General features: G+C 39.7%; 1 protein-coding gene across 2 annotated transcripts in view; it reads right to left on the bottom strand.

Moving 5' to 3' along the window:
• FER (FER tyrosine kinase) overlaps positions 1-15,062 on the bottom strand; it is a 189,641-nt gene extending 174,579 nt beyond the window's left edge. For both annotated transcript variants that reach the window (XM_066614734.1, XM_066614735.1), the window contains exons 1-4: positions 14,975-15,062; positions 13,081-13,346; positions 9,765-9,938; positions 7,983-8,082 (exon numbers count right to left, since the gene is read on the bottom strand). In XM_066614734.1, coding sequence (XP_066470831.1) covers positions 7,983-8,082; positions 9,765-9,938; positions 13,081-13,287 — 481 coding nt within the window. In that variant the 5' untranslated portion in view covers positions 13,288-13,346; positions 14,975-15,062. The remainder of the gene's footprint in view (positions 1-7,982; positions 8,083-9,764; positions 9,939-13,080; positions 13,347-14,974) is intronic.
• Between the last annotated feature and the right edge of the window lie 834 nt (positions 15,063-15,896).

Below are 15,896 nucleotides of genomic sequence, written 5' to 3'. Positions count from 1 at the left end.
AATTTTTTTAAAAAAGGTTCTGAATAGCTTACAGAAACATTTATATGTATACTTCCCCCCCCCCCGCCTTGTAAAGGAAACAGAGCTTTCTCTTAAAACCCATTTCTGCCCAGCCCCAGGTCCCTGTTGCATATATGGGAACACTGGGAAGAAATGGCTTAAAAACATTCTATAAATAGACCCAAAACCTGGCAGCCACAACTCTGCCTTCAATTATGATATGCTGCAATTAGAAAATTATTTCTAAAAATTAGAAAGGACGTTATTTTAGTCCTTTAGAATTGACACTCTCCAGGAAATACTTGTCTATCAGAAAGATTTACAGCATAATCCTTTGCATGACTACTTAGAAGTAAGCCCCACGGTGTTCAGTGGGACTTGCTCACAGCAAAGTGTGCAAAGAGTTGCAGCTTTAAGCTGTTGAAGTTTGTCTTCAAAATGACAAGGCAACAATTACATTGGTTAGCAGCAAATGTTGGAGGAACCAGAAGTTCATTCTGCTTCTCCTTCTTGTGGCCTTAAAGGGGGAAAAAAACAAAGCCAAAAGGAAAACCACACTGTAAAGAGCCATACAGCTGGGCCAGCTGGACACTACCCTTAGTTTCACACAGAACAGGAAAGAAGCAGCAAAACACACACTGCGTTATCTTTCCCAGCCTCACTGGAAACCCATTTTCAGCTAGACAAGGGAGACACATACAGCAATGGAATAACAGTGATAGGAAAAAAAGAGGGAAGGGACAGAGTACCAACAAAAGCATAAGCAGCCTGAGTAAGAGGTAGACATTCTGCAAGGGTGGTTGCCAAGCAACCAGTTTGGTATGAAGTTAAAGGATCACAAAGCTGTGAGAAGTTTAGTAAAAGATGCTTACAATTGGTCTCTCGACTTCTAGATATTCCCCTACCCACTGCAGCCTGCCATGTGATACACTCAGCTGTAGCTTGGGGGGGGGGGGGCTCCAACAGAGGACTAGCCTCCAGGTCACACAAAATGTCATTAGCCAAGCAAGTCTGTGTGTTGAAGTGTGCTGAACACTTCTGTGTTCAGAAGTAGCTTTAAGCCAAGTTTCCAATACACACAATAGTATTTTTGACTTGCTTTTTCTTTCCACCAACTCAGTAATACACATACTGTTGTTCTGCCGAACATGTTCCTATGCTGCAACAATGCTTATAATGTATACAGAACGACAGAACCTGCAAACAAATGAGCCAAAAATGGACATGAATCACTACTTCAGGAATACACTAATTCTAGCGTCCCAGAAACGGGACAATGACTTTTAAAAAATCCAGAAAAACTGGATTTTTAAACTTGACTGTTTTAGTCTGTGAATTTTATGGTTGCATTCAGTGGCATGCTAAAGCCATGTTCGAAGAGGAACTGACAAGACTGAGCCCCTCAGGTGAGTAAAGAAGGTGAATCATTGCTGTTCCCCTGCCTGAATTGCCTCTAGTTATGTGTTGCTTTCTAGTTCCTGATAAGCCTACAAGGCTGGCGCCAATCTAGGGGTTATTATTGTATATGAGAAAAGGAGATAGCAGCCACTTTCTCCCCAGACATATCCAAAGAATATCCCTGAACTTGCATGACCTCACTACCAAGCCCATCACCAAGAGGCTGCAGTCCCTAAGCAGTGAGCTCATTCTTCCTCATCTCAGGTCTTGATCACTGAGGGGTTACTCCCAGCTTCCCCCTTTTTATCTTTACTGCTGACTCTGCTGGTCTCTGTTCCTTTAGATCTAGGCTTCTTCTACACCCTAGGACCCAAAGTCAGCACAAAGCAGAGTAAGAATTGCCACTGAACTTTCTCAACTTTCAGGTGCTTTCAACTGGACTTTGTGGCAATCATGAGCAATATAATCTTAGGCTCCCCACAGTCAGGCCTTGGGACTTAATAGTCACCCTGGGCTGTCAGATGGCTCAAACTACATTAACTGAACACCATAAGTTTCTATTTTGTAGCAGCATTAAGCAGACACTATCCCTCCCTTTTCTGGTAGTGTTGATTCTTCTCTCCCAGAAATCTACTCCAACATATATGCCTTGTGTTACATCACCAAGCACCATACCAAGGTCTTTTTTAAACAACTGAAACCAACAAGTACAGTGAAAAGTACTGTATACAGTCAGCTTCAGACCTATCTCGGTGCTACAATCTGACTTTTTCATATTTTTAGAACATTTATAACATTAAATAAATTAAACAGGATGCACACATGTTCAACTTGTCAATTAAAAGAGAAGAAAAACCTATTTCTCTGTGTGCTGTGTAATTGTGTTCACAGAAAGATTCAATTATAACTACTGCTAAACAAGTTTTGCTTAATGTTTATAGCAAGAGGATGTATACAATATGCAAGGACACTAGCACCACTTATAAACTGAAAAAATTCAATTACACAAGTCTGATATGCTCAAGTGCTTACTATACTGTTCTGGAAGTCTGATGTTTCATCAATTCCAACAGAAAGCATGAGCAAAATGTGCAAAAGTGTACCTGCAACAGTTTAAGAGACATTCTGCAACTCATCAGCAAGGATGTGGGTGTTCACCATTTGCCCATTAAGTCCCCGGTCCATTGGGGTGGGGGAAGAGTTAATTTTCTTAAGCTTTCAAATTAAAGCAACACTAGCAGTTCAAAGAAAAACCAGTACCAGAATTAACATGAAAATTATGTTCAACTTCCCCATTTAGAGAATGCTGCATCTGTAGATATGGAGAACTAAGTTCATATGTCTCTCTCTTCCTAATACTTCTAAATTTGTGCATTCTTTCAAAAATGGAAGTTGGGCTGCAATGGAAGCTAAGTGTACTCAGAATCAATAGGTATTATTTTCATTTTGCAAATGTTTATATGTCATTTAGCTAGAATTCAGAGGTATGCTACAAATACAGACCACTGGATTTACAGATTAAACTGAAAGTCTTTATTTTGTAATTGTGCTACAGAAGCCATAACTGTGCTTTTAAATATCATGAGATGTTCATTCACAATTTGCCTAATTTGTTCATAGAAAACATTGGGATTTTTGCTGTTATGAAAATACATCTTTATCAATAATCACTTAATACATAACTTTGTGTATTGCAAGACGGTTTCCACCTGAACTCGTAGGCACCCAGTAGCAGAAGTTCTAAAGAAAAACCACTGGAGTAAATCAACAAGAAACACGCACGCACGCACGCCCCCCCCCCCAGCAGTTAACTGTTAAAGAGAAGAACAAAGCTACTGTTTCCAAATGACAAGCAGGCCAAAACCCTATACACCCTTTCCTGGGAAAATGCCCCACTGAGCTCAATGGGACTTACTTCTAAGTAGATATGCATAGCTGACAATTTGATAAACAAAGGTTAAACAATTTGATAAATAACAATTTGATAAACGAAGGTATACTTAACCTTTTCTGCAATAACTGTATTGCAATACCTGTATTGTAAGGTATTGACTAGGGCCCAGAAATTAGAAGCCAACAGACAAAATCTAATCACCTGGCTCCAGCCAGAATGCACCTTAATTTAAAGGATAGGAGTAAGAACAGCAACAGAATTTTCCAACCAGCTTCATGCCATCCAGGTTCAACAATGGCTAACCTCATATGGAAGGGAAAGGTAAAATAAACAGAACCACCTGCACAACCTCTAGGCAATCATCATCAGTTGATTCCGGGTCAGAGATGACTGTTCAACAATCTCACACATAATTCTCATACATATTTTCCCTTCCCTTTCCATTCAAGAATAACTATTTCTAAACATAGCTGAAATGAAGCCAACTGGAGAGTCATGCCACTCCCTATATTGTAACTTAATTTAAAAACTTGATGGTGCAGTAGGAGCAGCAACAACTCCTGTCTCTCCCTGCTGCCACCCCACATATGATGCATTCATAGTACCACAAGAAGCAAATAAGTGTGTTTGACCGGCAGGCTAATCTAGTTCTCAGCATTGGACAGCAGGGTTACCTAGTTGCTGACCAGACTATACACAGACCCACTTGTAAAACCCCAGATATGGGGTCAGGAATGCAGCTTAACTGCAGGAATGCAGTTAAAAAAATGCTTTGCTTACAAACAACTTCAGACATTTCCAAGGACAGCTGAAAAACTACCATCAAAAGCCTGAAAAGCTGGAACCAGTCAGTGCCACTAGAGGTTCCCAAATTACAGTCTGTGGGCCACATTCAGACCACCAACATATTTTGACTGGCCCACTGAACCCAGCACCATTATAACTATGGACAGCCTTTCCCCACTCCTCCTCCCCCTCCTCCCACCCCCTAGCACTGTCTTCCTTCTGCTCGATAAAACAACAGCTGGGCTAGGTTGTTGACATTCTTAGACATGTACACTGATACATGAAAAACACATACAATACTATACAATACAAGACCAGCCATGTAAGTGCATACTTTGATCTAAATACCCATATCAGTCACACAACAGTACGGTACACATATTTTTATCATATACACAAGACCATGAAAGCACCATGAAAGACCATTTCATACACAAGATGAAAGTACGTTTCTTTGTAAATATGGCAGTCTACCTCCAGGATTCCCTGTTTCAAGGCCAAACTACAGCACAATCCTATGCATATTTATTCAGACAGAAGTTCAATCCTGATCAATGGGGTTTACTCCCAGGTAAGTGTTATAGGATTGCACGCTTAGACAATCAGTCATATATCTTTCTTCTTTCTTCAAAGTTTCCCTAAAAAGGGAAGGCCCTTCCAAGATTGCCTGAAAGTCTTCCCCATAAGCCCAGATCGGTGGGGAGCAGCTATGGTTACTTAGTTAAAAATGCACACTGAACATACCCAAAGTGTCTCTTCTCTCAATTACATCACATATTTCAGAGATAAAAACCTAACACTTCAAGTGGGTAATGGAAATGAGCTCTGATAAGCTAAATTTTAATCTTCTTAAATCAATAGAAAAAGTCCATAAAAACATAGTTTTATGAAACTGAAACCATTTAACAGGTTACATTCATTAGCAGATATTGATGCACAAGCAACACTAGAATTACAGGCCCCAGAACAAACTCAACTCAACTCAAAGGCATAAGCTACTTGCATAGCTTGTTGGTGTTCTGGGGAATTTCCATACCATTGTTAAGAAGTTAACAATGTTATGTTTAAAACATAGCCCAACTCTTGCAGCACCCAGATTACCATTTGAACAACAACAGCACTAACAGCATAGCTCAGTGGTTCTCACATTTTTCGCACCAGGACCCACTTTTCAGAAACAGAGTCTGTCAGGACCCACCAGAAGTGATGCCATGAAAGGAAGCAACATCATTGAGCAAGAAAATTTTTAACAATCCTAGGCTGCAATCCTACCCACACATACCCAGGAGTAAGCCCCACTGACTATCATATAAAAGCATATGCAGCGTAGCCTATTAAATGTATACATCTGTAAAATTTCCCCAAATGCAGTCACATACCATAGGAGCATCAAGTTTAATAAATTAAAAATAAAATACTGAAATTAATGGGGACCCGCCTGAAATTGGTTCGCAACCACAGTTTGAGAACCACTGGCTTAGCTTGTTTGTGCCTGGGGAAAGCTATATAAATATAAGTGGTTTTGACTCAAGAAGATAGCATAAAAGATAGCATGGTGTAGCATTCAACTACAGTATTTGTGGCCTCATTTAGTAACTAGGCAACAGTATCTCCTGCCAATGTTAGTCCGCAACTTACAAGCAATGACTGCTTTCACTGAGGGCTGAGTTTACAAACCTATGAATAATACTTCAAGATACTATTCTAAATCCTCTCTAAAACTGACTCAAGAGACTACATTATAACAGAGAGATCACAAACACTTTACTGCTTTGTACATCTAAAGACTGTATTTGGCTAGTCAGTTAAACAACTCACTAGGGGGTTAATATAGTTACATGCAACCATTACTTCAAAAGTCACTTCTTCAGTGAAGAATTCTCAGTCTGATAACCCTGTTGCTTGGACATTCCAATGCATGCATATGAGCTCACATTTGGATAACTGTTTAATAAAGCTCTATACTCATGAGTATTTGCTGATACTACAATTTCAGCATTTATATATGCATTCAATAAAGATAATTTCTCTCACACTGCTCACAACTGCGGATAATTAAATTTTAGATCTTACACCATTATTAAGAAATCCACTTCATATCTACTACTTTAATTCTGCATATATTTCTTATACCAGTTCTTATAATGTAGGAAACCAAACCTTTAACAATACTGACACTTTTACCATTAAATAAAAAAAGTCAATTTAAGAACCAGACTTAAAAAAATATTTTAGACTAACTACAAAGTAACTAGAACAATTATCCCTTGCACCCTTCAAGAGAATGTCTTCTTTTTGTGGAATAAGTTCTTAGGATCCAACCTTATGCTCTCACTAACTATATCTTTGTCAGTGACTATCTCAGTGACAATATCTTCGAATAATTTTCTTGATAGATTCAAAGTTAAAACTTACACATTTAAAATTGTTTAGTGCAAGGGTGTCAAACATAAGGCCTGCAGGCCAGATGTGGCCCCCCTGGAGGCTATTCATCCAGCCCTTGGGCTCTCCCAGCACCACCATCAGCAGCTCTCAGCTGTTGAGCTGTGCTGACATATCACCACTAAAAGGGCAGACCACATGATAATTGGCCTCTCCCATACCTTGAAAATCTGATCAAGGTGTTTTCATTTACTCTTCTGTCACTTGCTGACATTTATTCTAACATTTACCTTTCTGTGACAGTGAGTTCCTAAGTGAGAAAAAAGTGCTTATTTCTGGACATAACCTGCTTAATGAGATCACTTCTTGTGTAATGATCTCACTTTTGACCCTACGCAGGCATCATGAATGCTGTTCGACCCACTATATGAAATGAGTTTGGCACCCCTGGTTTAGTGCTTTACTAGTCCCAGTACAGGATTTTTTAAAATCCTGTAACTCAGCTATATTTTTAAATATAGAGTTACCATACTGCACTTACCTTCAGTAACCAAGAACCATGACACATAAGGTTTGCTTTCATCAAACCACACTATGTAATATGGCAGTTTGCTCTGGAAACTGTCCTCAGCTCCAGAAGCATTTATGATATGGCATGGGTAATATCACAAAAGCTGTTCCACAAAAAAAAGGTAAAAACCTGAGCAAGTGCAAACCTCTTGCACTTATTTCAACATTCCTTTGGTTTCCAGTCAACATCCACATAGTACGATGCTGAGAAACTGTGTTCCAGGAAAGTCTTTACCAGCAAGTGACTAAGGCCAAATTCCATCCAATTTTTCAGCACCAGTGCAGCCATGCCAATGGGGCATGTGCTACATTCTGTGGTGGGGGTTAATCATGGAGACCTCCTCCAAGTTAAGGAATGTTTGTTCCCTTTCCTCAAGAATGTACTGAAACTGCACTGGTACTGGAAAGTTGGATACAACTGGACTCTAAGTTATTGCAACATCACTGATAGGATGTGTCTGAACTACCTGCTGAGAAAATGAAACAGTCAACAGTGGAACATTCACAATAGTCAAGTTATGGGAGAGAAATGAAAGGTCAGTTTATCTGGAATTAAAATTTCATATGGACTCAAGGCACATGAGCTGCTATTTCAGACAGGCTGAGGATTGCAAAGTTCCATGGAATAAAAATAAGGAAGCAAAGAGAAAAGGAGAACGGAGTATATTTAAAGAAAAAGCAGGCAGAGAAGAAAGAAACCTGAAACATAGAAAGGTCCAACAAAAAGAACTGTTGTTGTTTTTTAAGTACTTTAACTTTGGGCCCAAGGACAAGAGAAACTTGCCAGTGTTGGCACCAAGGTGAGATATGGATTTCACATCTGATTTGGTTAACTGACTAGTTCTTTGACCATCTTTATTGCTTCTACCAAAGTTTTATTATGCACTGTTTTGAGTACATTGTGAAAGGATCAAACCAAATTCAACAGTAGTATTATTTATTAAGAACCTACCTTTAGTCACTGCTTCCTTGTACTTCTCTTTGGCAGAATTTACTTCCTTAATCAATTGCCGATAATTAGATTTTAATTTTTCCAATTCTGTTTTTGTTACCTATCAAGAAGACAAACAGGAGAGGTATTAAGATATTCTATTTCAGAAGGAAGGGGCACATCAGAAACATGCAGCTAAAATGCAGACATACTCCTCACAACCAGGTTCAACCACACAGTAATTAGTGTGCAAATGTTATAGGCCATTATATAAGGGAGAACTTCTGGGCAAAGTCTTCGAGGCAGCCTCGACGCTGTAACATTTCAGCTGATCCTTGCATCATCTTTTTGAGACAGAATAGATGGAAAGACACAAGAAGGCCATTTCAACATCTTTTAGTTAAAATCATTACAGTACCCCAGCAAAAAATGGTTAATATATAAGAATTTCCTTCACGAAACTGGCAGAGCAGCAAGATCTGAAGAGTAGATAATTCAGTTAATCAAGGAAGCAATGAAGTTCTCAAACTGTTCATAATATCTTCACTGAGCATCTCTCCACAGAGAAAATGGAGCTCACCATTTTCTGAGGAACAGGAAAGGGACTGTTACTGAAACATGCAACCTTTTTTTCATTTTCATGCCAAGAACATGGGAAACACTAACAGCCCAAATTTATAGTTCTATACTATGAATTTATAGTTCAATACTAACAGCCCAATCTTAGCCAGTGCCAGCAAAGCACAGCCCATGCTGTATCCTATGCTAGCTAGGAGCAGGTTTGAGTCTCTTCAGGGGAAAGGGACAACAGTTCCCTTACCCCAGGGAAAGCAGCATGTACATTAGGGCTATTCAGATCTGTGCCAGCAAAATTGCTGGTGCAAGTGCAAGACACCTTGTGTCTGGCTTTAAAGCCTGGAAGGAGAACAGGATTCAATGGTGCCACTGATTCTACCCCCTCCCGAAACTGAACCACCCCCATCTCCACTCTTCCCCCGCCCTGTTACACTCCCTCCAAGCCCCTGAGTCACTCAGGGCAGTTCTTATCTGTTCCAGCATGCATTCCTCTAGATCCAGTGCAAGTGGACAGCACAGACCTTCCCACTAGAACTTTTTATACTCCAGGTGTCACAAAATGCTTTCATGTATGTTTGAGACACTCCAGGCTGGCGCAGTAGTTGCTGTGCCAGCGTAGTGTGACAACAGGATTGCCTTACATCACTGACACATTGATGCATCATTGATTACATGTACAAACAGTTCTGCTTTTTTCAATTATAGCTATAAAAACCATTTATTGGTCAATCCACAGAAATGGGCAATATTTTTCTATAGAACATTAAATGTTATATAGAATATTAAATATGGAATATTAAATATTAGCTGTAAGTTTAAATTTAGCTCAACTTTAGAATAGCTTCTAAGAAAAAATATTTTTCTGTATTTTCTATAGAAAATATTCTATAGCAAATTTTCTATTTTTCTATAGAAAAAATATTTTTTCTTAGAAGCTATTCTAAGACTGAGCTAAATTTAAATTCACAACTAATATTTAAATAGTTTAACGACAACTAGTAAAAAGAAAGCCACCTTCTCAAAAAATGGCAACCAATTCAAAGAAATATTCCATTTTCAGAAATATACATTCAGTTAAACTGCTGCTTGCTTGGGTTGCTTTGACTATCAGAAAGAACTACCAAGAACACCCCAGCAACTCTGAATGTGTTAGTTCTGGCAAAGCAAAGATAGGAACCCTGAATATGATACTAACTAAAGAAAAAAACAACTGATTGAATGGGATACCTTGAACATCTCTGCCTCAATTTGCTGGTGAACACCTATGTAACTCTTCTTTATTTGTTGCTTATCTTTGATCATCATAGTAAGCCTGTGCAATGGTCCAGCATTCAAATCTTCCGCGTGTGTCTTCATGATCTTGCTAAGCTGTTCCGTTTGCTGTACAATAAGCAGCCATGACTTGAAGAAAGGAGAGGCACAAAGCTATAGTTGTTACTGGCTTTGAAACAAAGAAATGTACTTGAACTGTTGCAGAACATTAATTATTATTAGGAGCCTATGAATACTGGTTACAGTACAGCGGTCTTAAATACATGTCCAACAATATTCTTGAACTAAAAAATATTGACAAGTAGCCTGACACTTCAATGTTTAACCACTTGTACAATTTATAAACTATTGCAATGATCTGTGCAGACACATTCATCAGTTCCATAAAAACATAATAAACTAAGTCACTCTAATATTTAATTCATGCAGTAATTGTGGAGAGGTGCAAATTATTACACTTTAGGCTTCAAAAAAATGAGTAAACAAGAACAATTGATTACATTTCATTTAAATAATAAACATTTTTATGAAGGCAAATGAAGAGAGTTATATTATAGATGTTTTGAATAGAAAGCAGAGGTTTTCTCCTCCCAGAATTCGTTGACTCATAACTGATTAATCGATTAATTTAATAAAAGCACAGCAAAAGAACAGAGACTGCAGAAGGAATAATAAATAAAATCTGAAGTAAGTGCAATTAATTCTCAAATTAGATATCAAAAATAGCTGAAGAGAAAAAGTAAAGGAAGCATTATAATGAAAATACTATTCCTGCAAGAAGAACTTCCTACTACCAGCACCTGACTCCAGGAGTAACTGTATCAAGGCATGTCTAGTCCAGGGGTGTCAAACTTGTTTCATACCAAGGGCTGAATAGCATTCATGATGCCTGCTGAGAGCGAAAGTGATGTCATTAGGCAGGAAGTGATGTCATTAAACAGGGCATAACCAAAGATAAGCATTTTTTCTCACTTAGGAACTCATTAGCTGCAAATGACAGAAGAGAAAACACACAAATCATCATATTTCAAGACATGGGAGAGCCTAATTTTCATGTGGGCTGCCCTTTCAGCAGTGCCACCTCAGCACTGCTATGCAGCTGAGAGCCTGAGAGCCTGATAAAAAGCTTCCGCAGGCCACAACGGGCCCCCGGGCCTTATGTTTGACACCCCTGATCTAGTCACTTGTTCACGAACACAGATAATAGAAACCAAATTGTTCTATCCCATAACTCTGGCCAGGGCTGGATGTTTCTTGGGATCTGAGGAAGAAGCAAATCTATACAGGCGACCCCACAGGTGACACAGCCTCTAATGTCAATCAACAAGGTCCCAGAGTAAGGGGCTAAGTTAATCACAAGATTATATAGGCTATTTGCTTACTTTGATTTCTAAGGAAAGCAGTGCTAAGTAACAAGAAATAGACTGTCAGTAAGTGATATACGACATATACTCGTATATATTTCGTATATACTCGTATATACGACATATACTCGTATATGTTTCTGTAAATATGACTATTGCGCCTAGGTTCTCAAATTGCTCAGGCATCTTATCAAACAGGTGCAGTGGATAATTGGCCAGGCTGATACAAGCCAGAGATAACTAGGAACTGTGAGTTTCTGGAGAAGACACTACGTCAGAGTGGCCAGATGCGTGGAGGTCACTTGTTTTTAGCTCAGCTTCTTAGGGAAACCAGCCTGTGAGAAAGCTGACAGTTCCCTAAGATGGGCAGATGCACAAGGATGGCTAGCTGGCAAGTTGATTGCCAGCCATTACGCACATGATCCAACTTGGAAGTAAACCCAATTATCAAAGAGGCTTACTCCCAGGAAAGTGAAGGTAGAATTGCAGCCTCACTTGCATGCCCTCCCGCCCTCACTGCTTCTGAGCCCCAGGAAGCTGTCCCCTCCCCACGCTACTCAGCCCTCCCCACTGCTATCTGCTGCTGAAGCACTACTGCCAGAAGAACTTGCACTGCCACCAGACAGCCAGAGGAGGAGGGCGCACCCCCACCCGGCTCCACCTGAGCCCTGCACTGACAAAGATGGAGGCGGCGCTGGAAGGCTCACCAAAGTCCTGCACCCGGCCAGTCTCACCGCCAATCCTGGCTTGCCTGCAGGACTTCTTTCTGTGGGCTCGGGCTCCACCTCTGCCTCCATCTCTCCCACCAATCAGAGCAAGGAAGGGTGGGTACTGCTGCGCCACTGGGAATTCAGTAGCAGGCTGCAGCGGCTCTCAGAAGCCGCGCACCTGCAGCAGGTGCCAACTGTGCTGCGGCTGCCATGTTGGAAGCTGCGAGGTGGCTGGGGGCAGCTTGTCACTCCCCCATCATGGCACCCAAAGCTGGTGGCCTCCTCAGCTAGTGCCACAAATGCAAGTGCATACAATAAATTTGGATTACAGTTGTTAAAGTGTGAGACAACAATCATATACGCTTTCCCGGGAGTAAGCCCCACTGAACTTAAAGTGAGATTTACTTCTGAGCAGACAAGCATAGGACTGCACTGCAAGACTGTTTCGGTGGTATCAGAGTAACTCGATGAATGCAAACTCCACCAAAGAACAGAAGAAGCATTCCATTCAAGCAAAGGGTCCACTGCATGAGCAGAACACTCTGTTCTGAGAGCAAGCTCACGTTCACAGAGCGCACGTCAGCTCACAAAAGCATTCTTCTGGAAGCCACTGTGCTTAATATATTGATTGGTTAATGGTGAAAATATCAGCGTAATCTCTGCATTTTCCCTACATTACAGAGTCTAGTTCATTTAAAGTGATTGCGTAAAGAAAAAATAACTATAAGCAGCTATAAATGCAGAAATACAAACAAGTCAAATTTGAGCAACTCAAAGATATTCACAGGAGAAATCCACATGAGGCATTCTAATAAAACAAACCCAAGCTTGTAGAATGGTGAAATTAACTTGACCTTCAACTCAAGGAGTGCCAGGTGTCCTCATCAAAGAGTCAACAATAACAACCAATGTAAGATACACTGCATTAAGCTCACTAAACAATAATTAGTCAAACACCGAAGGAATGTGAGTAATTAGACTAACAATTAAATGCAATGTGTGGGTACAATTACTCATCTAATCAGTACCCAATACCAATGCATTACCACCACTGCAGAATCATTTCCCCAAGACAAAGATCTATAGCAACTCCAAGATCTAAACACTGTCTCAGCCATAAAATTCATTATTTGTAACTCACAATAAACACACAAGTTTACGTTTGCCCCGGTCAAGTGCTACACGCTGCCTTCTTACCTTAGATACACTACTAACATAATCCAGCTGAGAAGTGTTTTCTTTATCTACTTGATTACAAAGATTCTGTAAAGTGGATGCATATTCTTTGTCACTTTTTATTCTCATGGTCATAAATTTCTTCACTGATTCCAGTAGTCGCAACTCACAATCTTGAAGTTTTAGCAAAGCTTCATGAGAATACTTCAGGTCACTTCCAAACCCCATCTTTTATAAGGCACTAGATTTACCAAGGACGACTAGAGAGATTCTTCTGGTCAGCACATCTGTAGACAGAGCAAGACTAATCAGACATATGATCAAAGAGGAACCTACAGTGCTATCTTCCCATAGCAGAAATTCTGGTAACTCTAAGTACACTTAAAACAAGAAGCAAACTCCAGAACCCACAGGAAGTCAGGCAGATTGTGACTTGACAGATCTTTAACTATCAAATTGAACAATTGGCTGAATACTCTTATCTTTTAAAATGCCAGCAAGATTGCAAAGCTTTCTCCCTGGCAAGGTGCAATCTTAAGCCATCAGAATTGCTCTATGGAAAATATAGAGGGATCCTATCTAAGAAGAGGTGCTGCCCATGTAAATTAGAAGGAGTGGAATCTCTTCAGCATATGCCTCTATACTGTTCAGTCTATAATTATCATTGAATGGAATACCTAGTGCTGATTTTCTTAAACAGGAGGAGCTGGGAGGAGCTGGATAAAAACTGGCATATTCTTTCGGGTATGGAGGCAGAAACAATTGAGAAAGTTGCAACATTTTAAGGCAGATTGTAAAGAGGCATCGTGTGAGACATGATGGAACTGTATGATTAGATGGAACTGTATGATTAAATTAGTTAGGACTCAACTGTTATTGTGTTCTGTGATGTTTCTATTTATGCCAATAAAGGTTCTGATTGTTCTCAACTGTCAAATTTCTCTCTTCTAGCTCACAATGTTCACTTTGCTCCTGCCCCTTCTGCCAGCTCCATACACAAGCACGCAGACGACCCACTGAGAAATACCCCTATATGACAAAAAGCAGTGACAAATTGATTATGCTTATTGCTAGATCATTATATTTTGAAGAAAATGTGACTACATTATTTCAGAGCAATTCAAAGTCCATGGCTGTCAGGAAGCCACAACTACCAATGTAGTCAGCCTTTGGGCTTACAATAAGGTTAGCTCCCAGACTACACAGAAGCCAAAAAACATTATTTTTTTTCTTTTTAAAATTTTATTATATTACATAAACAGGACAAAACCACATTATAATGCTAACAGCCAAAACACATTATAACACTAAGAGATACCAACTGGTCAAGTTTACAGCACCACAGCCAAAACCCCAATTTTGAGAGATACTTCGTAAAAACAAATCCCAAAACTAAAACAGAAACATTACTTCAATTATACAATTTCAAGCTCAGTTGTCAGCTTAGTTACAATATATGATAAATACTTCTGCTGAACAATTCCAGAACTACAGTAATACTTCTTATAGCCCATAACCTGTCAACATTTAGAATGTCGTACACACAGTTCTGTGTATTAATAAAATGAAGATTTTTAAAACTCCTATATATCTATACCGAAGAAACATGCAGATCACACAAAGTTTATAAATACAGAAATTTATACGAAAGAAGTCAAAGTGTAATAATCTTGAAAGAAGCAACACATTTTCATAGAAAAATATACAGATTTGCACCAGGATAGTGGAAAAAAACCTGAAATGAGATGCGACACACATACTGGAACAGACAACACCCTCAAAGCAGAAGTGTTTATGGGAAAGGAACAATGACTTATACACACCCTAAAGAAAACACACCCAAATACTCTTTAATGGTGCAATGATTTTCTCCAGCCAGGTTTTATAATAAGAAAACAAAAGTTCAGAAACATACCTTTTAACAAGTTATCTTCCCACAAATCTATTTATTCAATACTTGTGCCTTGCTCCTTAATTCAAATCTTCCACTTCTGGCCCTTTCAATATGTCTAATCCTACACAAAACAAGAATAGCATTATTTAGTTTGCCAACGACACAAGAAAAAAGTCAGCTGCCACTAGATTCAAACTTGAGGCCCTGTGGTTCAGGCACCACAAGCTTCTGGTCAGAAGAGGGAATTAGTGGAAATTCTAGTTAGGCCAGTCACTCTTTGGCTTGTAATTTTAAGAACACAGGAAAAGCCGCTCTGGATCAGGCCATAGGTCCATCTAGTCCAGCTTCACAGTGGCCCACCAAATGCCTCAGGGAGCACACAAGACAACAAGAGACCTGCATCCTGGTACCTTCCCTTGCATGTGGCATTCTGACATAGCCCATTTGTAAAATCAGGAGGTTGCACATACACATCATGGCTTGTAACCCATAATGGATTTTTCCTCCAGAAATTTGTCCAATCTCCTTTTAAAGGCATCTAGGCCAGATGCCATCACATCCTGTGGCAAGGAGTTCCACAAACCAACCACAGGTTGAGTAAAGAAATATTTTCTTTTGTCTATCCTAACTCTCCCAACACTCAATTTTAGTGGATGTCCCCTGGTTCTGGTGTTATGTAACAGTGTAAAGAGCACCTCTTTATCCACTCTATCCTTCCCGCACATAATTTTGTATGTCTCAATCATGTCCCCCATCAGGCACCTGTTTTCTAGGCTGAAGAGTCCCAAACGCCGTAGCCTTTCCTCATAAGGAAGGTGCCCCAGCCCAGTAATCATCTTAGTTGATCTCTTTTGCACCTTTTCCATTTCCACTATGTCCTTTTTGAGATGTGGCGACCAGACCTGGACGCAATACTCCAGGTGTGGCCTTACCATTGATTTGT

This window comes from Tiliqua scincoides, chromosome 2, assembly GCF_035046505.1.
Source record: "Tiliqua scincoides isolate rTilSci1 chromosome 2, rTilSci1.hap2, whole genome shotgun sequence".
In the NCBI taxonomy this organism is placed as follows: Eukaryota; Metazoa; Chordata; class Lepidosauria; order Squamata; family Scincidae; genus Tiliqua; species Tiliqua scincoides.
The sequence above is the reverse complement of the archived record's forward strand: the minus strand, read 5'-3'. Positions and strand labels throughout refer to the sequence as shown.